Source organism: Sinohyriopsis cumingii, chromosome 7 (genome assembly GCF_028554795.1).
Source record: "Sinohyriopsis cumingii isolate HCF-2022 chromosome 7, ASM2855479v2, whole genome shotgun sequence".
In the NCBI taxonomy this organism is placed as follows: Eukaryota; Metazoa; Mollusca; class Bivalvia; order Unionida; family Unionidae; genus Sinohyriopsis; species Sinohyriopsis cumingii.
The window spans coordinates 108,445,717-108,466,083 of NC_142967.1; the positions used below are offsets into that span (position 1 = coordinate 108,445,717).

The 20,367-nt window shown below is 36.7% G+C and overlaps 1 protein-coding gene across 1 annotated transcript in view; it reads right to left on the reverse strand.

The window, feature by feature from the left end:
- Positions 1–451: 451 nt before the first annotated feature.
- Positions 452–20,367, reverse strand: part of LOC149795912 (transmembrane 9 superfamily member 2-like) — a 133,516-nt gene continuing 113,600 nt past the window's right edge. The window contains exons 17-18 of the mRNA XM_089965825.1: positions 19,858–20,029; positions 452–7,725 (exon numbers count right to left, since the gene is read on the reverse strand). Coding sequence (XP_089821951.1) covers positions 7,469–7,725; positions 19,858–20,029 — 429 coding nt within the window. The 3' untranslated portion in view covers positions 452–7,468. The remainder of the gene's footprint in view (positions 7,726–19,857; positions 20,030–20,367) is intronic.

Here is a 20,367-nt window from a genome sequence, read left to right on the forward strand (position 1 = left end):
AGTATCATCTGGTTTTGGAAAAAATCCCGTGGCCCTTAAAATTGTAATAGGGACGGCATTGGCTGAGTCGCTCACGAGTGATATAGAGCCATTCGACATGAAGCTGAGCCCCCTACCTATCATTAATATCAATCATAATTTTGCAATTTCATGCCCAGTGACCTTGCAATTTTAGCGAACAATCACGTACTAACATTTTGAGCTGCCATGATCTAAAGTGTACTGCAACTACAAAGTGTTCTTCTGATGAGATTTTTTATCTGTGCATAAATTAACAACATATATTGGACAATGATAGGCTGTAACTTGACAAGGTGTCAATGCAGATCAAGACAAATAGATAATATGATTATTGTTGGTCCATTGCCTACCTTATCAAGGAGGGCCTTAAAAGAGAAAGTAAATATCAGGGAAGAAAGTGAGTGGATTTAAAGGAGGAAAAAAGACAATAAATTTCACACTGTATTTAATGAATGAAAAAAGAAAAACAAAATGCATCAATTGCATAAAATATTATATAAGCATTTCTTGCAAGTCTTAGAATATATAAGAACTGATATAAATCATTGCACAAACATTAATAACCAATTTGTTTTTCATGCATTAAGAAAACATCTGTGTGCATCAATACACTGAACATTACTTTTATCTACTTATATCTTCTGTATTTAGGTAGAAAATTTAAAAATAGATCCCAATTTTGAGCAGTGACATGAAAAATTCCTTGTGTTGATAGCATCTTTTTATATTATCTGAACATGTTTTAAAAATCTAAATAAATAGTTAAAATGAGACAGTATATTAAGGAAGATAATCGAACAGCAACAAAATAAAAGGACAAAAAGATTACAAAGAAGCAAGTACACCAATGATTACAGGTAACAGTCAACCAAGACTACTGTATTAACTTGGCATTTCATATCTTAATTTTATAACAAAATAGTAGTAATAATAATAATAATAATGAAGACTTTGTATAGCTCCTAATCTTTAGAAGCTCTAAGTTCTTTACAACATTAGACACCACCTATAAGATAAAAAACATATAATGATATAATTACAAAAACAAACACCATGAAATTAGAAAACATTAAAAACATGTTGAGAGTATTTAAATCTGAAGTTTAGCAAATGCTAGAAGCAGGTAAATGAGGTTATATAAATACAGTGCTCTCTAACTGGGTTTAATGATTAATAGATAGATACATGTAGCTATCGAGTCTCAAGCAAACAACTTTGACCAAAGACAATGCAATCTGAAACACAAGTGACCTACTTTTGGAATGACTGCATCATATACATGTACATGTGAAAATGAGACATGTCAGGACAAGACAGGACAGGACATGGCAGGTCAAGACAGGACAGGACAGGACAGGACAAGACAGGACAGGACAGGTCAGGTCAAGACAGGACAGGACAGGACAGGCAATTTCCAAACTCTGGTGAGTAGTTTGATCCTCAAAACAGGAGAATATTCATGGACTGGACTTTTAGCATTGAAATGGATAAAGATTAAAACAGTTGAAATATTAAAATATATGCATCATCTCAGGAAGTCAGTCCTAATACAGCAACTTATTGCCATTCATATTCTTTTTATCAAGCATTTACATCATTTCTTAGGAGATCATTGTTTGTATTATATTGGTGGCAGTCCTCAACATTCTTGATCTCAATCCTTAGGAGATGATGTACAGTTACTGCATTCAAGTTTCCTCAGGTGTCAGCCTGAATCTTCCTCAAAATTGAAAACATTCTTTTCATTGTTTACTTTAGAATGTGGCAATGTTAGTTCATGTCCAATGAGTCCACAAAGAATTTTAAATTGTTTCCTACTCATGAGTCGATTCAGAATGCTGACTGACTGCCAGAACTGATCACGATTGATATTGTCTGGGTCTAATGTTTTAATGTCAGAAAGATTCTCCATGGAGACTGTACCATCACATCCTTTGTAACTTTAAGTCCAATTTGCAAACACCTTAATGTTGTGATCATTATCACCACTTGTAAATAAGACAATAAAAACAGAAAAAGGAATATCATTTGCTAGTATTAATGATGAAGACAAATACCTCATTCGTCCCAGACATGCCAGATTACAATGGCAGTTAATGGCATGTATTTTATATTCATATTTACAAACGATTAAATCAAGGTCAGTGGTGTTTATATGTAATCATCCACAGTAGTGTCAAATGCTTATTTTGACTGATAATTGTAGTTGCTGGTTGCTCAAGATAATTAGTTTTACACATCTGATATTATTATTATTATATGATTAAGATTATCATTTCTTATGAACAATAAAATAGTAATTATGTGAGCAGATTTTGTCCATTTGCATAAGAACTTTGTTTAAATATTTTAGTCAAGGAACATTATTTTGACTAGGTCTAAAAAAAATGATCTTCACACAGAAACAGTTATCAAGCTGGCAAATAGTGTATTGGCATATGTACTTTATGCACATTTGATGCAGATTCCGTGCACAAGGATTTAAGTGATTTCATATTTGTCGTTGCAGTTAGTATACCTTCATGAGACGGGGTTTCTGCATGATGCGTGATGTCATTCTTGTTACAGTAGAAGATTTTAATATCATTTTTATTTGGAAGCGCGGAAACTTGATTCCAACCACTTAATTCCAATTTCCATCTATCATTTAATTTCATGTGATATTTGGTTGCTTGGAGTTTTGTGTTTTCATATTGGGAGACAATCCTGTCCAAATTATTTCTGATCATAGATAGTATAGACTCCAATCCGTTTCGACAACTTTAATCATTTAAGCAGAACACACCCTCCAGAGAAATTGTGGAAGGAATCAAAGTAATGTTTAGAGTTCTATGCTGACTGAGCCCTTTAGTAACTTAACAATAACCAATTAACAATTTTAATCATTCCGGAATTACTTCTGGTCACTCAGTATATTCTCACCCTTGTGACAGAAAAATCTACCTGTTTTGCTACCCTTACTTTTCCTTAGTCCTTGTCCATCCACTAGGGACTACTTAATCAAGGGATGCAACTATTGTTGTCTTTTTCTTGGCTTGATGGAATTGTTTTCCCATCAAACAAATTCCTACACTTTGTAAAACTTATCAAAATGGTTTTTGGGAGACAAATAAATAATTTACAAAAAGAAGATTTAAGAAAAAACAATGATGAAAGGAAGACAAAAAGAAAAAGAACTGCAAGCATGGGAACATCTTGACTCCTAATGGTAGGACAGCAAAAATTGTAAATGTTTACCACCCACTGGGTATACATTCCATGTATGCAGTACATTTTCTGGATGAAGAAAGTTTCCAAAATTCTGCTAAACATGAAGTAGCAATTTCTGAAAATTCACCAAAGCATGAGGCAGAAAATCTTTCCTTTCTTCTCAATGACGGGGAAATAAATGAAATACATGTGTCTCTGAAACCCAAGCAACTTTTGTTTGAGAAAATAACAAAATCATGAGTGTAAATAAAAAATAACCTGAAACAGTCAAAGAGAGCAGATTTACAGAAAAAAGCAAGACGAACAATTTGTCACAAATTTGGTTTTAGAGCATGAAAATGTGAATGCCAAACAAAACGTTAGGACATATAAAACTACAAGAAGAATATCTGGAAAAAACAATGAGACATGTCCTATGCATGAAGTGCACTTATCCGACCTAAACAACATTCTCTCAAGATTTTTCTTTTCGTCAGAATGATGGAAGTGAATATGAGCCAACAACACTGAGAGGTAGACAAAAGCCTACATACTGACCGAATGAATAACTAATTACCCCAAATAAATATTATGTAATGAACAAGAATTGTATTCATTGTCTTAAAATATAAACTACCTTATGAATTATGGGGTTAGATTATATGTCTCCCCATGAAGCAAGCCTCATGGGGAGACAAGTAATGTAACCTCTTGACCGGGATTTCCTTATCTTGGTGCAAACTCCAGCATAGATTTTATTAAATTAAAATTCACAATGACAAGTTTCAGACAATGAAGGCAGCAAACCCTGCCAAAAATGATCAACAGTGAAATTAGCAACTACACTGTCATGCCCTACTTTATCCAGTTCACAGTCATGTGATCACAAGCATACTACAGTAATGTACTATGCTGGAACCAAATTGTGAAAAGAAAAGGAAAAACTTTAATTGTTCAATAATAATTTTGTGTATACAGGAAATTTCAGAGTAACAACATCAAAATACATAACCATGCAAGTATCAAAGATTGGAAAAACCTAAATGCATAGCTCGAAGTAACTGATGCAAGAAGTCACAGTGGCCTACTTTTGATGTGATGATGCAGTGCCCAATATTATGAATCCACTTGGAGAGAGAGATGGACTGGTGGGCAAGGCAGCTAAATTGTACATGCTAGGGTCCAGCACACTGACTGTGGATCTTACAAAATGGTTTAAGTCCTATAAGAGCAAATAACATTGTCTTAAGGTAGTTTTACAACTTTTTAAGAGACTTTTAAAACATGGATCCAAAAGCAGATTGTGATTGGCAGTCACATAATTCAACTATTCTTTCATGTCTCCAGTAGCCATTATAAAAATTATCATGACAAAATAAAATTCACACTAAAGTGATCTTGACCCGTTTTAAGATTTGTGTACAATCTTTTCTTTTTACATTTCAACTTCTGATTATTTTAAACATTCATTTTTTTAAAAACTATTAATAGGAAATATATAGCCAGTTTTGTGTTGACATACTGTAAGACTATACACATACCTACAATACACCTACCAAACCTATCTACCTACCTACTATGACAGGACATAAAAGACAGAATAAAGTTAAAGGAACATTCTTTTCTATGATATCAAAATAGTGGTAATATGAGTTGATAAAAACCAAAGATTAGTGTTTTTGTATTATTAACTTTAAAAATCATTCTTCTAAAGTCTGCTTGACAAGTTATTATCATTGTCAGATTTTATTTTTGAATGGTTCTTGCTTTTAGCAACATTGGAGTGACAGCCAGCAGTACAAACAGTTTATTTATGCAATAATAATTACCTTGAATAGCAATTATAGGTGTAACTTCACATTTGCTTATATAAAACCTACAATCATTTGGCTGAAGGTAACATATCACATAATTATACAATATATATAGTCATTGGCTAGGGCAGTTGACTTTTATGTGTGGATACAGACACCTGCTGGGCAAAGTACAACAGCTTGCATCTTACTTTAAATGTGATCTAAAACTTTAATATCATACTTAATATTTTCACCACAATGACCAGTAGAGCAGAAATCACTAGCAGGTAATGGATGATCAGTAAGTTGAAAAGAGATCAATATATGGGATTAAAAGCTCAATAGTATAGCTATTTCCTTGAACACAAATAATGAAATAAACAAATATTTTTATGGAGAACATTTAGCAGCTATTCCTGAGCCACTCTAGTGTAGAGCATTCTTAAGAATACCTGACAGGTAGAGAAACTAAACTTGTGTCCTGCAGTAATGTTAGATGCATTCAAATGAATTATGCAACTTAACCATTTCTGCAAATTACAAATAAATGCTTGCCTCATAGATCTAAATTCTAATAATCAATATTTTTGTTGCAGAAAGCCTAGGCTCAAAATACTTAAAAATAAATAATAAAATTAACAAATTTCAAAAGCAAAAATGGCCATGATGGTATGAAAATTAAATCAGATCTGTAAAGCCTGAAGAAAAAAAAAATGTGTGTGTGTGATTTAGATTTTTAAAGTAACTCTAAAATTTTTAGTCATATTGCTATGCTGTCAGCAGTGTCACAGTTTATAGTGATCTCTAGCACTGGGGTATCATGCCACAGATATGTGGTATCAAGTCCCACCCAGTCACATTATCCTGACATCTGGCTGACCAGTCCTAACACAAACCCCTTAATGCTGAGCTTCAATCAAGGCAGTGGTTAGTACCATTTTTGTTAACAAGTCTCTGATATGACTTAGCCAGGGATCGAACCCACGACCTCCTGCATTAAATACTTGAAAACTGAAAAACATAAATCGAAAAGTTGCAGTGATGAGTTTAAAATTATTTTGATAATTTGCATATAAATATGTATATCAAATTTCATTCCTTGACCTCAACTGACATTTGCTTGGACACACAAGCAAGGCTTTAGTCAAGATATGTCCAAGTCCAAAAAGCAACAAGTAAAGTGTTACATCATAAAAGGTGCTGTAAACTCCTTAGAAATCTAATCAAGTCATCTAGTTATAACTGCGATACAGAGTGTCAGTTTTGATGACTGAAAGTTTAGAGGTTTTTGTGCTATTTTGCTACAAACAATGGCTTCAGGATATCTGTACAGCTGCAAAAGAGCATGCCTTCTTCTGCTATCAATGTGGGGAAATAAAAAAACCCATCTCTATATGAAAATAACCTGTTTATCTGTATACAGTTAAACATCATACACCCAATCTCCCAGGGAGAGAGAGTTAAACATCATACATCCAATCTCCCAGGGTGACACAGTTAAACATCAAACATCCAATCTCCCAGGGAGACACAGTTAAACATCAAACATCCAATCTCCCAGGGAGACACAGTTAAACATCATACATCCAATCTCCCAGGGAGACACAGTTAAACATCATACATCCAATCTCCCAGGGAGACACAGTTAAACATCATACATCCAATCTCCCAGGGAGACACAGTTAAACATCATACATCCAATCTCCCAGGGAGACGCAGTTAAACATCATACATCCAATCTCCCAGGGAGACACAGTTAAACATCATACATCCAATCTCCCAGGGAGACACAGTTAAACATCCAATCTCCCAGGGAGACACAGTTAAACATCATACATCCAATCTCCCAGGGAGACACAGTTAAACATCATACATCCAATCTCCGAGGGAGACACAGTTAAACATCATACATTATATTCTATATGCATGTTTTCTCAAACTGCATTTGATATGCAAACAAATGCAAGGCAGCAACCTTTAGTTCTGATTTGAATTTGTGTCCATCTCAATAGAAATATAAAAAAAAATGTTCTGTATATTTTGTATTTCACCTGCTTCCTGGTGTTATAATGTATCTCTCACCAATATTTGAACAAAAAACATTTACACAAAGCTTAAATGTTAACGAATATGATCCTGGAAGATTGTGATATATATATATATATATATATATATATATACACACACACATAGAGAGCAAGAGAGAGAGAGAGAGATAGCATGTCTCAACATATTTATGAATGTAAGACCATGTATCACTGGGAAATATACAGTGTATGTTTCAACATATTTATGGATACAAGATCAAATATCACTGGGAAATATAAATGAAATCAAAGTCTTCGTAAAATATCATAAGATGGTCTGAAATTCAGTAAGATTTTTCTTCAGACTGTGAGCTATTATATGCATGAATTCCAGATGACCTGTACAAGGAAATTACAAAATGTACTATAATAAATCTATTTCCTGCATGAAGAATGCACCTTGACAGGACTGTGCATCGTGCCTTCATCAACCTCAATGGCACTATGTACCTTCAGCATAAACTCTTTCTCATCAGTGTAGAGCATGCAGTCATCCTGAAGTCCCTTGTCCATCCTGTCATCCTGAAGCCCCTTGTCCATCCTGTCATCCTGAAGCCCCTTGTCCATCCTCTGTTTTTCTACTTTGTATATTGTGATTACAAACAAGTAGCAGGAGAAGAATCCAATAGTACCTACATATAAAAAAATAAGTAATGAGGTCAATAGTACCTACATATAAAAGATAAGTAGTGAGGTCAATAGTACCTACATATAAAAAATTAAGAAGTGAGGTCAATAGTACCTACATATAAAAAAATAAGCAGTGAGATCAATAGTACCTACATATAAAAAATTAAGCAGTGAGGTCAATAGTACCTACATATAAAAAATAAGAAGTGAGGTCAATAGTACCTACATATAAAAATTAAGCAGTGAGATCAATAGTACCTACATATAAAAAATAAGAAGTGAGGTAAATAGTACCTGCATATAAAAAAATAAGCAGTGAGATCAATAGTACCTACATATAAAAAATTAAGCAGTGAGGTCAATAGTACCTACATATAAAAAATAAGAAGTGAGGTCAATAGTACCTACATATAAAAAATTAAGCAGTGAGGTCAATAGTACCTACATATAAAAAATAAGAAGTGAGGTCAATAGTACCTACATATAAAAATTAAGCAGTGAGGTCAATAGTACCTACATATAAAAATAAGTAGTGAGGTCAATAGTACCTACATATAAAAAATAAGTAATGAGGTCAATAGTACCTACATATAAAAAATAAGAAGTGAGGTCAATAGTGCCTACATATAAAAATTAAGCAGTGAGATCAATAGTACCTACATATAAAAAATAAGAAGTGAGGTAAATAGTACCTACATATAAAAAAATAAGCAGTGAGATCAATAGTACCTACATATAAAAAATAAGAAGTGAGGTCAATAGTACCTACATATAAAAAATTAAGCAGTGAGGTCAATAGTACCTACATATAAAAAATAAGAAGTGAGGTCAATAGTACCTACATATAAAAAATAAGTAGTGAGGTCAATAGTACCTACATATAAAAATTAAGCAGTGAGGTCAATAGTACCTACATATAAAAAATAAGAAGTGAGGTCAATAGTACCTACATATAAAAATTAAGTAGTAAGGTCAATAGTACCTACATTTAAAAAAAATAAGTAGTGAGGTCAAAACTGTATTACTCATCAGAATTTTCAGCTGCTGCACACTTGCAATTTAATGACTAAATGAACAATTATAGGACCTCCTTCAATAATGTACAAATTTAAGTATAAATCAAAATACAATTTGTGTAGAATCACGAAAGTTGATACCCATGAAAATAACTGAATCAGCACTATGGCGTATACACATTTAGTACATTATGGTGTATACACATTTAGCACACTGTGGTGTATACATATTTAGTACACTGGTGTATACACATTTAGTACACTGTGGTGTATACACATTTATTACACTGTGGTGTATACACATTTATAACACTATGGTGTATACACATTTAGTACACTGTGGTGTATACACATTTTCAACACTCAGCTCACTCAACTCTGCTACTGTATACTGCATCAGTCAAAGCTATGGTGTTACTATTTACTGCATCACAGCTATGGTGTTACTATTTACTGCATCACAGCTATGGTGTTAGTGGTTACTGCATCACAGCGTTGGTGTTAGTGTTTACTGCATCATAGCTATGGTGTTACTGTTTACTGTATCATAGCCATGGTGTTACTATTTACTGTATCATAGCTATGGTGTTAGCGTTTACTGCATCATAGCTATGGTGATACTATTTACTGTATCATAGCTATGGTGTAAGTGTTTACTGCATCATAGCTGTGGTGATACTATTTACTGTATCATAGCTATGGTGTAAGTGTTTACTGCATCATAGCTGTGGTGTTACTGCTTACTGTATCATGGCTATGGTGTTACTGCTTACTGTATCATGGCTATGGTGTAAGTGTTTACTGCATCACAGCTGTGGAGTTACTGCTTACTGTATCATGGCTATGGTGTTCCTGCTTACTGTATCATGGCTATGGTGTTACTGCTTACTGTATCATGGCTATGGTGTTCCTGTGCATGGTCTGGGAGAAGAAGCGATGACAAACTTTGATGTACAGATACAAGATGGACAGATGGATGATATATGGACAAACATAAGGACAATGATAATATCCTTGCTCATTAATTTCTTTTTGTGTCAACCCTGTGCTGATATGACTACCATGGCAACTGAACAGGATGCCAGCTGATTTGCTCCATTTCCAAGTAGAACAAATAACAAATCATAAGATGTCTTCTGGTGAAAGCGCAGTGTTAATGTGACCAGCCATCATGGAGAAACTAATTTTTTTAGTAAAATATGTTTCTTTCTAAATACTTATCCAATCATAATACCTTATGATAACTACTACTACCACCTTGCAAATCCAGCCCTCTGAGATAATTGTAGCTAAAAAGAGCCTGAAGTGATCTGCTCACCTAGGTGGCAGTCAGGCAGAGTGATCTCCCTTTGATATTGGGCACGGCAATAAACCCATGAATATCTCACTTACTATTGGAGCATAAGGCATGCTCTCTATATGATTGAAACTGCAGGGAGGATGGGAGGGTTCATGTGCATTATGGTTGGGTAAGTATTTGTGAAGAAACATATTTTACTAGAAAAAATTAGTTTCTTTAAATATGTTACCCAATCCTACTACCTTAGCAAGGTAGGTAAGAGATGGAGGGAGGTACATGCCCTTACCCTGGAGATAACATCTCCAGTCCCTTAAGGTACGTGAGAGAGTTTCCAGGTGACTCGACTGGAGAAAACTCCATCTGTCAGGGAGCAGTTTCCAAAAGGAAATATGTTTCCTCCTGCAACCCCTTCATGAGTCATGAAGCCACATCTTATAAAACTCTCAAATGACCTGAACAGGTGACCTGTTGCACCATAGCTATGGGTCCCACCAGATAAAGTTGAGTCCTTTGGGATGAAAGATCACTGAGGTAAAAACTGGAGAATGTGGACTCAGATCTCCATCCCATGGCATGGATTATCAGTTAGAGAGTCAAACACAATGCTTCTGGCAAATGCTTTAACCTTGTGTAACAAATTCATCTGAGTTGGAGTTAATTTTTGACATGCAAAGCCATGCAAAGCAAATAACCCACTTAATCCCAGACATACAGGTATGTGTGGGTATATCATCCTGTCCCTGTTTGAGAGATAAATATAAGTATATATTTTTTCTTGTCCAAGAGCCACGGAGGAAGTTAGCTTTTTCAGGTATAGATGGCTGTAGTGGTATTATGTGTTGTTGTGTTCAACACTGTGTAAAACTTTTCATTTGCCTTTGTACTCTTTCAGAGTGGAGCACCTTCTTGCCTGAGCAAATCTCTCAATGCCTGGTTGTGTTGTTGTTGTTGTGATTTGGATTTTTAACGTAGCTTTAACAATTTTTCAGTCATATCGCTACGATGTCTGCAATGTGGCAGTTTATAGTGATGTATAGCACTGGGGCATCATGCCGCAGACATGTAGCATGATGTCCCACCCAGTCACATTATCCTGACACCAGGCCGACCAGTCCTAACACTAACCTCTTAATGCTGAGCGCCAAGCGAGGCAGCTGTTAGTACCATTTTTGTAAGTCTTTGGTAAGACTCGGCCGGGGATCGAACCCACGACCTCCAGCATCCGAGGTGGACACTCTAACCACTAGGCCACCAGAGCGGTCTCAATGCCTGGTTGAGAGTACTGTTTATTTCTGAGGGGTTGTTTAATATGATCCAGACAAGCCAGTTCAGTAGGTCAGGATTAGGTGTGAAACAACTGCAGTCATGGTTGTTTGTTTGAGCAGATGAGGAAAATTCTCTATTTTCAACAGAATATCTGTTGTGAGTTTGATGTTGTCATTGATCTGCAACTCCCCCCCCCCATCAAATAATGCAGTGTGGAGGAGGCAACACTCTTATTTCTCTTGCTTTTGTATCACCTTTGGAATCAGAGGTGTTGGAGGGTAGGTGTTATGTGTCCAGGCTGTTCCAATCTATGGATGGTGCATGGACTGCCCAAGCTTTGAAATCTGGGACTGGTATGACAAAGGTTGGGAGTTTAGTATTCCACCTTGTTGCAAACAGGTCACTCAATGCATACCTGAGCGAAAACCAAGGGAGACCATTCCATCTGTATAAGCTGATTGTCTGGGGACAAAATAATACTATCATGATTAGACATCCAGGAATATGACAAACTTGGACGTGGATTTGTTGTTGACAATACCACTTTAGAAAGTTCCACACCAGTATGCAAAGAACTGGGGACTTGGTTCCGTCTTGCTGTTTGAAATAAGTCACCACCATAGAGTTGTCGGATAGAAGGAGGACTCTTTTATCAGTTGAAAAATTCCTGCCACCAAAGAAAGGCTTCCAAAATGACCTTCATCTTGAGGATATTGATATATAGATGCCAGACCTGGGGTGACCACACTCTACTGGCTTCCCATAAATACAGTAGCAGATGTGCCCCCCAGCTCTGTACCTCATATTTGTGCAAATGGGAAAAGGCAGGGCCAGTGGGCAAACTTTTGGCATCTCATCAGGATATGGAATCAGTTGTAATGGGTGCATATCAAGACGACCTAGGATGAGCTCCACTGTCATGCTGAGCAAGCCTAGAAAGCGAATGAATTCCCATGTGGTGAGGTGGGGGTGTCAGTCAGTCATGGCTGGGAGAGTTAGTTGTGTAGTTCCAAGTGTAAACAAAGGAAATTTTTTTGCGGTATGATTTCGGGAGGGGGGGAAGGGGGTCACATGACCCATCCTGAACCTATGCTGGGGGTGTCCACCATGGTCCTGATTTTCAATGCCCGTTCCAGAGGGAGATGTACTCTGTTTACATGTGTGTTAAATTTCATACATAGATAAACAAATTGTTGAGCTGGTAATAGGTCGGATTTGTCCTTGTTGATGAATAAACCCAGACTGTAAGAAGTGTAACAAGGGTTATTACATTGTGTTCTAGCAACTGATGTTGAGTCCAAATGGGAGCACTTGGAATTTATAAGTGATGTCATTGTAGGCAAATCACAGGAACTTCCTGGAAGCCTTGTGAATAGGGACATAAAGATATACATCTGTTAAGTCCATGCTGATTGCAAAGTTTCCCTGTTATGAGGCATTCAAAATGCGCCGTTGTGTTTCCACTGAGAATCAAGGAAAATTAATGAAATGATTTAGAGCACTTAAGTCAATGTGAGTGCCATTTGCCTTTGGGGTCAAGAAAAGTCTTGAATAAAATCCCAGTAAATAAATTATTTCAAATGATTTCTGCTGCCCTTTTCTGAAGAAGGTCATCTTTTTATTGCTGCAAGGTGGTGACTTTGAATGTTGAAATGTTGGAAGCTGATGGGACTATGTACAGTTGTTTTGAAAGCGAGTCCCTCGGAAACCACTTGTTGGGTCCAAAGATTGTCATGGCGAATATTGTCCCATTTGGCAGCAAAGAACTGAAGCCTTCCTCCTACAGAAATATGTGGGAAGAGTGGTGTGGAGATGATGTCATTTTATTGAAAGATGAACAGAAAATTTTGTTTAAGCCATTGCCACTTCTCTGTCTTTTTTCCACTTTGGTTTGCAAGAACTGTGGTTTTCAACATGAGAAACTATGACAGGACAACTGGTAAGAAGTTTGTGCTTGAGTTGTGTCCCTTTGTTCCTTTGTTGGTTTCCCGAAACATTCCTGTATTGATGTTGCAGTTGATGGGGTGGGAAAATTGGTCTCCTAAGTGGCTTTTTTGTGTACTTTGCCAATCTGGCCATTGAAAAGTAGATATGGGGATAACAGTTGTGGTTGTAGCTTGGCCTAATGATGATCCTTAAGGAAAGCAGTGCATCTTGTAATGCCAACTGTAAATCTGCCAACTGTAAATCTGCAAATCTGCAACTGCTGTGATGGCACTGAGCATGTACCATGGAACTCAGAGCAAGAGGTGATGTTAGACAGCCAGCCACCGATACTAAGCTCAACATAGAGCCCATGGCTTTCTACAATGTAACCAATTGGTAAGCGTCACTGAAAGATGTTCGATATATACAAAAACAGTATGGTTTTGTCATCCCTAAAGCTGTGATGTCAGTCAGCTGTTGGGATTTCCAAATGAAAGGAATAGTAGAACTGCCAATGAAAACCTCCTGGAAGGCATTTTGTGTGATGTCAAACAGTTCAAAATGTCTTTGAATCTGCCAGAATGCATAAGTAGTTTGAATTGGATTCTCCTTTTTTGTGATAAGATAAACAGATGCTGGAACTCTGATCAAGGTGACTGTTAAAGTAGGAGGAGGTGGCCAAAAATCCAGAGGCAAAAGGCAGAAGAACTTAATGAAAGCTCGGAAGGCTGAGAATATTTGCAACATAGTAAAATCAAGGAGTGAAGAAGGAACCTGAGAGAAAACATCACCATCATTGCTTGCATGAGAAAAGGCTGTGCTTGATTGAAGGAGCTGGCAAAGAGTGTCCATGTCTGCTGCTGACAAAACTCTTGTAGTACCCTGGAGATGGTGATTTCCAATCGGTCAATGATTAAAGAGTCCCTTCTATTGTACCAAGAGCTGAGAGAATTGAGAAGTGGCAGGTACTAGGCTCAGTATCATAAATGGAGAGTGCAATGAGACCATATGTGGTATGACTGAAATGGAGAGTGCAACGAGGCCATATGTGGGTATGACTGGTCTCCACAATTGCCTGTATACACTGGGTTTGGCAGACTGGACAACATATTAATTTCTGGGAAGTTACTGTGCTGAGGTCTTGTCCCTGAATATCTTTTGTAGTAGGCATAGGCTGGTCAAAACAGAAATAGACCATGTTAGTAAGGAGGACACTGTCTGTGTCATAATGTTGGGATTGATTATAGGATGTTAGATCCATGTGACCAGTCTGTGTAGAGCAAAAGGATATGTTTGCTCACTGTTTATCATCAAGAACTCTTGAGTGGCACCCTGAAGAGACAAGGCCTAAATGTATCACCAGCAATGAGGAGTCCTGTGGTGGTGACACTGGTGCCAGGGCTCTTTCTAATCATGTATATTTCCTGTGCTTTGTAACTGGAGAGCCTGTGCTTGATTTATCTCCCTTATAATGCCAAAAATTACCCAACTGAAAACATGTCAGCATGCAGGCTTACAGTGTCATAGTCCTTAGTCCATCAATTTCTGTGGTTTGCCCATGGTCTAATCTGTAAGACAAATAGACCAGAACATATGAAACTGTCTAGGCTCTGCACCAGTCTCTTGAACATAGATGGCGCAGATCCATGCCTTATAGTGTTACTTGGAAAATAGCTGATGAATTTAATTCACCATACTACCAGTGAGAGGTTCATGGATGACACAGACACATAAATGCAATGAAGCTTGGCATCCAGACACTAAATGTATTAGCAGAGGAACTCACTTGTATGTAGCCAGTTGTGGAATTATACATATACTAAGAGTTTTCTTAGGTCTCAGAGACTTGCTCATTAACATAATTAAAAGTACCGCCTGAACATATTTGTGAAGTCACATAGGCTACCCATACAAGTACCTAAGTACAACTAAATTGTAAAGACCACAAAGTGTGATTAAAATTATAAAGGCAGAACTTTGTCGCCCTAGAAAGAAAGACCAGTTGAAAGTATGGATGGATTATGCAATCCATGTAAACCTCAATCTGTTTGGGTTCGAGTCTAGGATTCAGCCAACGTGAGTATGTGAGAAAGCTTGCCAATAGCTTCTCGTGGGTTGGTGGTTCTTCCTCCACCATTAATACTGACTGCCATAGATAGCCTATAGTGTGCTGAAAAATGGCATTAAACCCAAACAACAACAACATATTGATTCTGGATTTTGCAATGTCTTTTATGTTGAAAGCATGCTTCTCTGCTCAGACAGAAGTAGTAACTGATATATTCATGCATTTTGCCACTAATCCCTACGTCCAGGGGAGATCACTCTGCCTGACTGCTACCTAGATGGGCAGATAACCTTTAGCTCTTTTTAGCTAAAGGTTCTATCTGAGAGGGCCAGATCTGCAAGGTTGTAGTTCTCCTAAGGTATTATGATTGGGTAATGTATTTAAAGAAAAAATAGCCACAATATGGTTTTCCAGATGATCATTGCGGTGACCATACTGAAGGTCAGTCTGGCACCATTTTCATTTATGAACAACCAGACATGACAAGTCCTCTGGTAAAAACTCCATGTCAGTATGACATATATGAGAAGTCTTTCAGTGAAAACCCCTTGTTAATCTTAATATTCATTCATGAGTAGTAGCAAGATCTTCAAGGTGGCCACTGCAGCAGCAATATAAGAAATCAAATCTGTACCACATCAGAGTAAGTCGTTGGTTGAAAACCAAATGAAAATATGACTTTCTGTTCAGGAGGAGAAGCAATAACATGATTTTCAGGATGGCAGCCATTGCAGTCATAATGGATGTAAAATTGGAACCATTTTCTTTTAGCACAAACTAGACATCATAAGAAGTCTTTTAGTGAAAACTATATCATGATATTACCATCCATTCAGGTGGAGTAGCAATAACAAGCTTTAAAAATGGCCACTGTGGGAGCCATATTGGACATTAAATAAATCCCATTTTCATTCAGAACAGACTAGGCATCATAAACTATTTTTGAGTGAAAGCCCATGTCAATATGACTTTCCAGTGAGGAAGTAACATTAATCAATATTTTCCAGATGGCTGTAATGGTGGCCATATTAGATGTAAGACTGATACCATTTTTATCCAAAGCAAATTGGTAATAGAGGAAGTCTTTCAGTAAAAAACCCATGTTGATACGAGCATTCATTCAGATGGAGTCGCAATAGCATAATTTTCAAGATGTGGTGGCCATATGGTCTGAGCAGCACCAGTTTTATTTGGGACCAACTAGAACATGGGTTGAACATGTGTGAAAAGTTTCATGGCAATCATCCAAGTACTGTGTGTGAGTGAATTGGATTTTTAATGTAGCTTTAACAGTCATATTGCTACAATATCTGCAGTGTGGCAGTTTATATTGATGTTTAGCACTTGGTCATTATGCTGCAGACATGTAGCATGATGTCTCACCTTGTCACGTTATCCTGACACCAGGCTGGCCAGTACTAACACTAAACTCTTAATGCTGAACGCCAAGCGAGGAAGCTGTTAGTACCGTTTTAATAAGTCTTTGGTACGACTTAGTCAGGGTTCAAACCAATGACTTCCCACATCTGAGGTGGATGCACTAAGCACTAAGTCACTGGAGTGGTCGCCATCCAAGTAGTTTAGTGACCAACATATGACAGATGGATGGATGATGAATGAAGAACCATCCAATAATGCTTCTCATCTATTAGCAGTTCAGCTAAGAAACCACATATCAAGCCTACAAAGTTCAATACCCAATTTGAGTATTTTTCAGTTCTCACCAAAATGGACAAAAGGACATAATAAAAACCTTAATATGCATCCACACAAATCACATATTTACCCTACAAAGCTTCAATAATAAAAGTCTCCAACTAATGTGGGAGGAAAAGTGATGACAAATTCCCAGGGTAGCCCCTCTTGATAATTTCTCATAAAATTTTCCCATAAATAGAACAAAAAAATGTTTGCACTGGTTAATTCTCCAAGATAGCAATTTTAGATGTCACTATACAATTCTGTATTGACATTACATGTATATGTATTGAGCAAAAACCTAAAATTTTGGTGCTCAAAAAGAAGCTGAATCCTGGCAGTTGCAAACATTATATCCATATCAAAGGAAACAGAAAAGAAATGGATAGAAAAGTTTATGCATTGTTTAGAGCTTTTTTTCAAATGCATCACTACAAATACAGTTTTGGTGTGTGATTTTCACAAGAAATTAGTCTGACCCTACACATAGATACTGCAGATGTTACTATGATGTTATGTCAATGTCAAAGGTCAATAAAGTTCTCAACAGTCATCAATAGATTTCAACTCAGCCGATGATTAAGCATTAATTATATTCTGCATGCATATGCTGTATCAACAAGACAGATGACTCTTTCCATATTTGAAAAGTTGTGGGCATGTCATGTTTAGGATTTCATTGAAACTGAATTAGACAATAAAATTAAAATATTAACCTCAGTTGATGAGACTCCTTTCATTTTTATTGGATTTCTTAGTGTTGCAACCTGTAAGCTTTTCCCAAAATTTTCATCTGATCGATATTTAACTGCATGTTGTTATTCATTGAGAAAATATATCTTGCAAATTATAGATATTATTCTTAAAATTGGGCATATTTCATCACCAAGACTCCAAAATTTCTGCATACCAAGCAATGCTCCAAATAATGAAATAAGTGATATATCAAGCTATTATTTACTACTTCCAATTCAGAGTTGTATATGTTCAGCAATGTTGTTGATATAAAGCAAGCACATGTATATACAAACATACATACTAAAAAATATTCATTATGTTTACCTGTAGGAATACAAACTGTCTAATATTTAAAAGCAATTAAAATTGAAGCAACATGTGCAGAAAAAGAACTTAAAATTCTCGGATAGCTGTTAATGAGCTAAGACTAAAGCAATAAGATAAAAACCAGCAAGTTGTCCCCCCACTAAACATCAGTAATACCAGCTGGACTATCGTGGACAACAAGGTTACATAAGGACCTTGTATTGCAGACAATTTAGCACAATTAAGTACTGCATAATAATGACGAGTTGCAAACTAAAACAGGCAAACTGAAATACTGGGCTGAGCAAATCTGGTTAAAGATGGGTGCAACAAAGATATAGGTACTTGAAACATATAAGTCTGACTCAATCAGCAACATGATGGACAATTCAGAAGAAGAGATCAACAAGTTCACCTACCTAGGGTGCAAGATCACAAGAGATGGGGGTCTTATGACAGAGAAATGAACCAGGATTGCCAGAGTAATGGCTTCCTTCAACACATTTGGAGTCTGTCATGGAACATGAAGCTAACTCAAATATTATCTCAGTACTGACGTATGGATTGGAAAGCTGGAGATGCATGCAAATAATAGAAAATAACCGTTAACTATTTTGAGAGCAAATGCCTCAGAAAGATAAGAGGAGCATCTGATATGGCTAAAAGATAACAGGAACATCTAGAAAAGAGCACAAAATAAGAAAAGAATGCCAACAGGAATTTTTTTTGATAGACATCAGAAAGAGGAGACAGCTGTAACTGGACCATATGTTGTGAATGGCACCAGAAAGATTGCTGAAAACAGCACTTAAATTGAACCCACCTGTTAGGAGAAGCATAGGACAAAAAAAAAGTTTCCTGAAAAGAAAGGGAAAAACTGTTAGATTTGATACACTAGAGATCACAGCCATGGTCCAGGACAGAAGATGCCATGTGCTGATTTCTGCTCTATGTGACAGGACAGAAGATGCTGTGTTGATTTCTGCTCTCTGTAACAGGACAAAAGATGCCATATGTTGATTTCTGCTCTATGTGACAGGACATAAGATGCTGTGTTGATTTCTGCTCTCTGTAACAGGACAGAAGATGCCATATGTTGATTTCTGCTCTATGTGACAGGACGGAAGATGCCATGTGTTGATTTCTGCTTCATGTGACAGGACAGAAGATGTCATATGTTGATTTCTGCTCCATGTACAGGACAGAAGATGCCATGTGTTGATTTCTGCTCCATGTGACAGGACAGAAGATGCCATGTGATGATTTCTGCTCAGTGTGACAGGACATAAAATGCTATGTGTTGATTTCCGCTCTGTGTGACAGGACAGAAGACGCTATATGTTGATTTCTGCTCTGTGTGACAGGACAGAAGATGCCATGTGTTGATTTCCGCTCTGTGTGACAGGACAGAAGACGCCATATGTTGATTTCTGCTCTGTGTGACAGGACAGAAGATGCCATATGTTGATTTCTGTCCTGTGTGACATACTAGGCACAAGTGGATATAATGATAATGCTGACGTTTTGAAATTTTCAGTGCAAAGGATCAATAGGAGAAAAATTTTACCTGCTTATGGGAAATATATGTCAGTCCATATAGTTTCATTTGTTGCAACCCTAAATCCTAACTGTTATGGGCTGGACTGTCTTACTGCAAATTATGGTTTGTAATATTGTTCTAAACCAAAACCAGAAATCGTTAAAAATAAACAAACACAGCTAAGAACAAATTCCTGGTCTAAATGAAGTAGCAAATCCAAGTCTATTCTCTCTGTAATTTGGTGCTTATCACAAAATAAATCTGCTCAAGGCCTACCTGTGACTAAGAAAAACAAGAAGGCTACAATCAACATGTATCCAAAGTACAGGAAAGTGCTGGCTCCTCCCTCAAGTTCCAGTTTGGATACGTAGTAATGGATGCAGTAAATGTACAAATACACTGCAGTAGATCCACTGGTCAGGAAAGATCTCCACCACCAGTTGTAGTCCTGTAATAGTAAAACAAAAATGAGCATCCAGCGCTTGTGCTGTTTCTATTTACCAATTTGGTTGAGCATTAATCACTTTTAATAAATCAATTACAATTTTTGTGATCAATTCTAGTCAAAATTTAGTTCAACATCATTCACACTATTTCAGTTACAAGCTATTTATAAAAGATGGGTTTTGGCAAAATATTATGCAGACAAGTTAATTAATTATTGATTTATCACATATTAAATAGAAGCTGAAGACTGTAATTACATCCTTTATTCTCCTCTGCCCTTCTACTGTGAATATAATTGCCAGTCAAGGCACAAAGAAATCAACTGTCCATTGCCTAGTA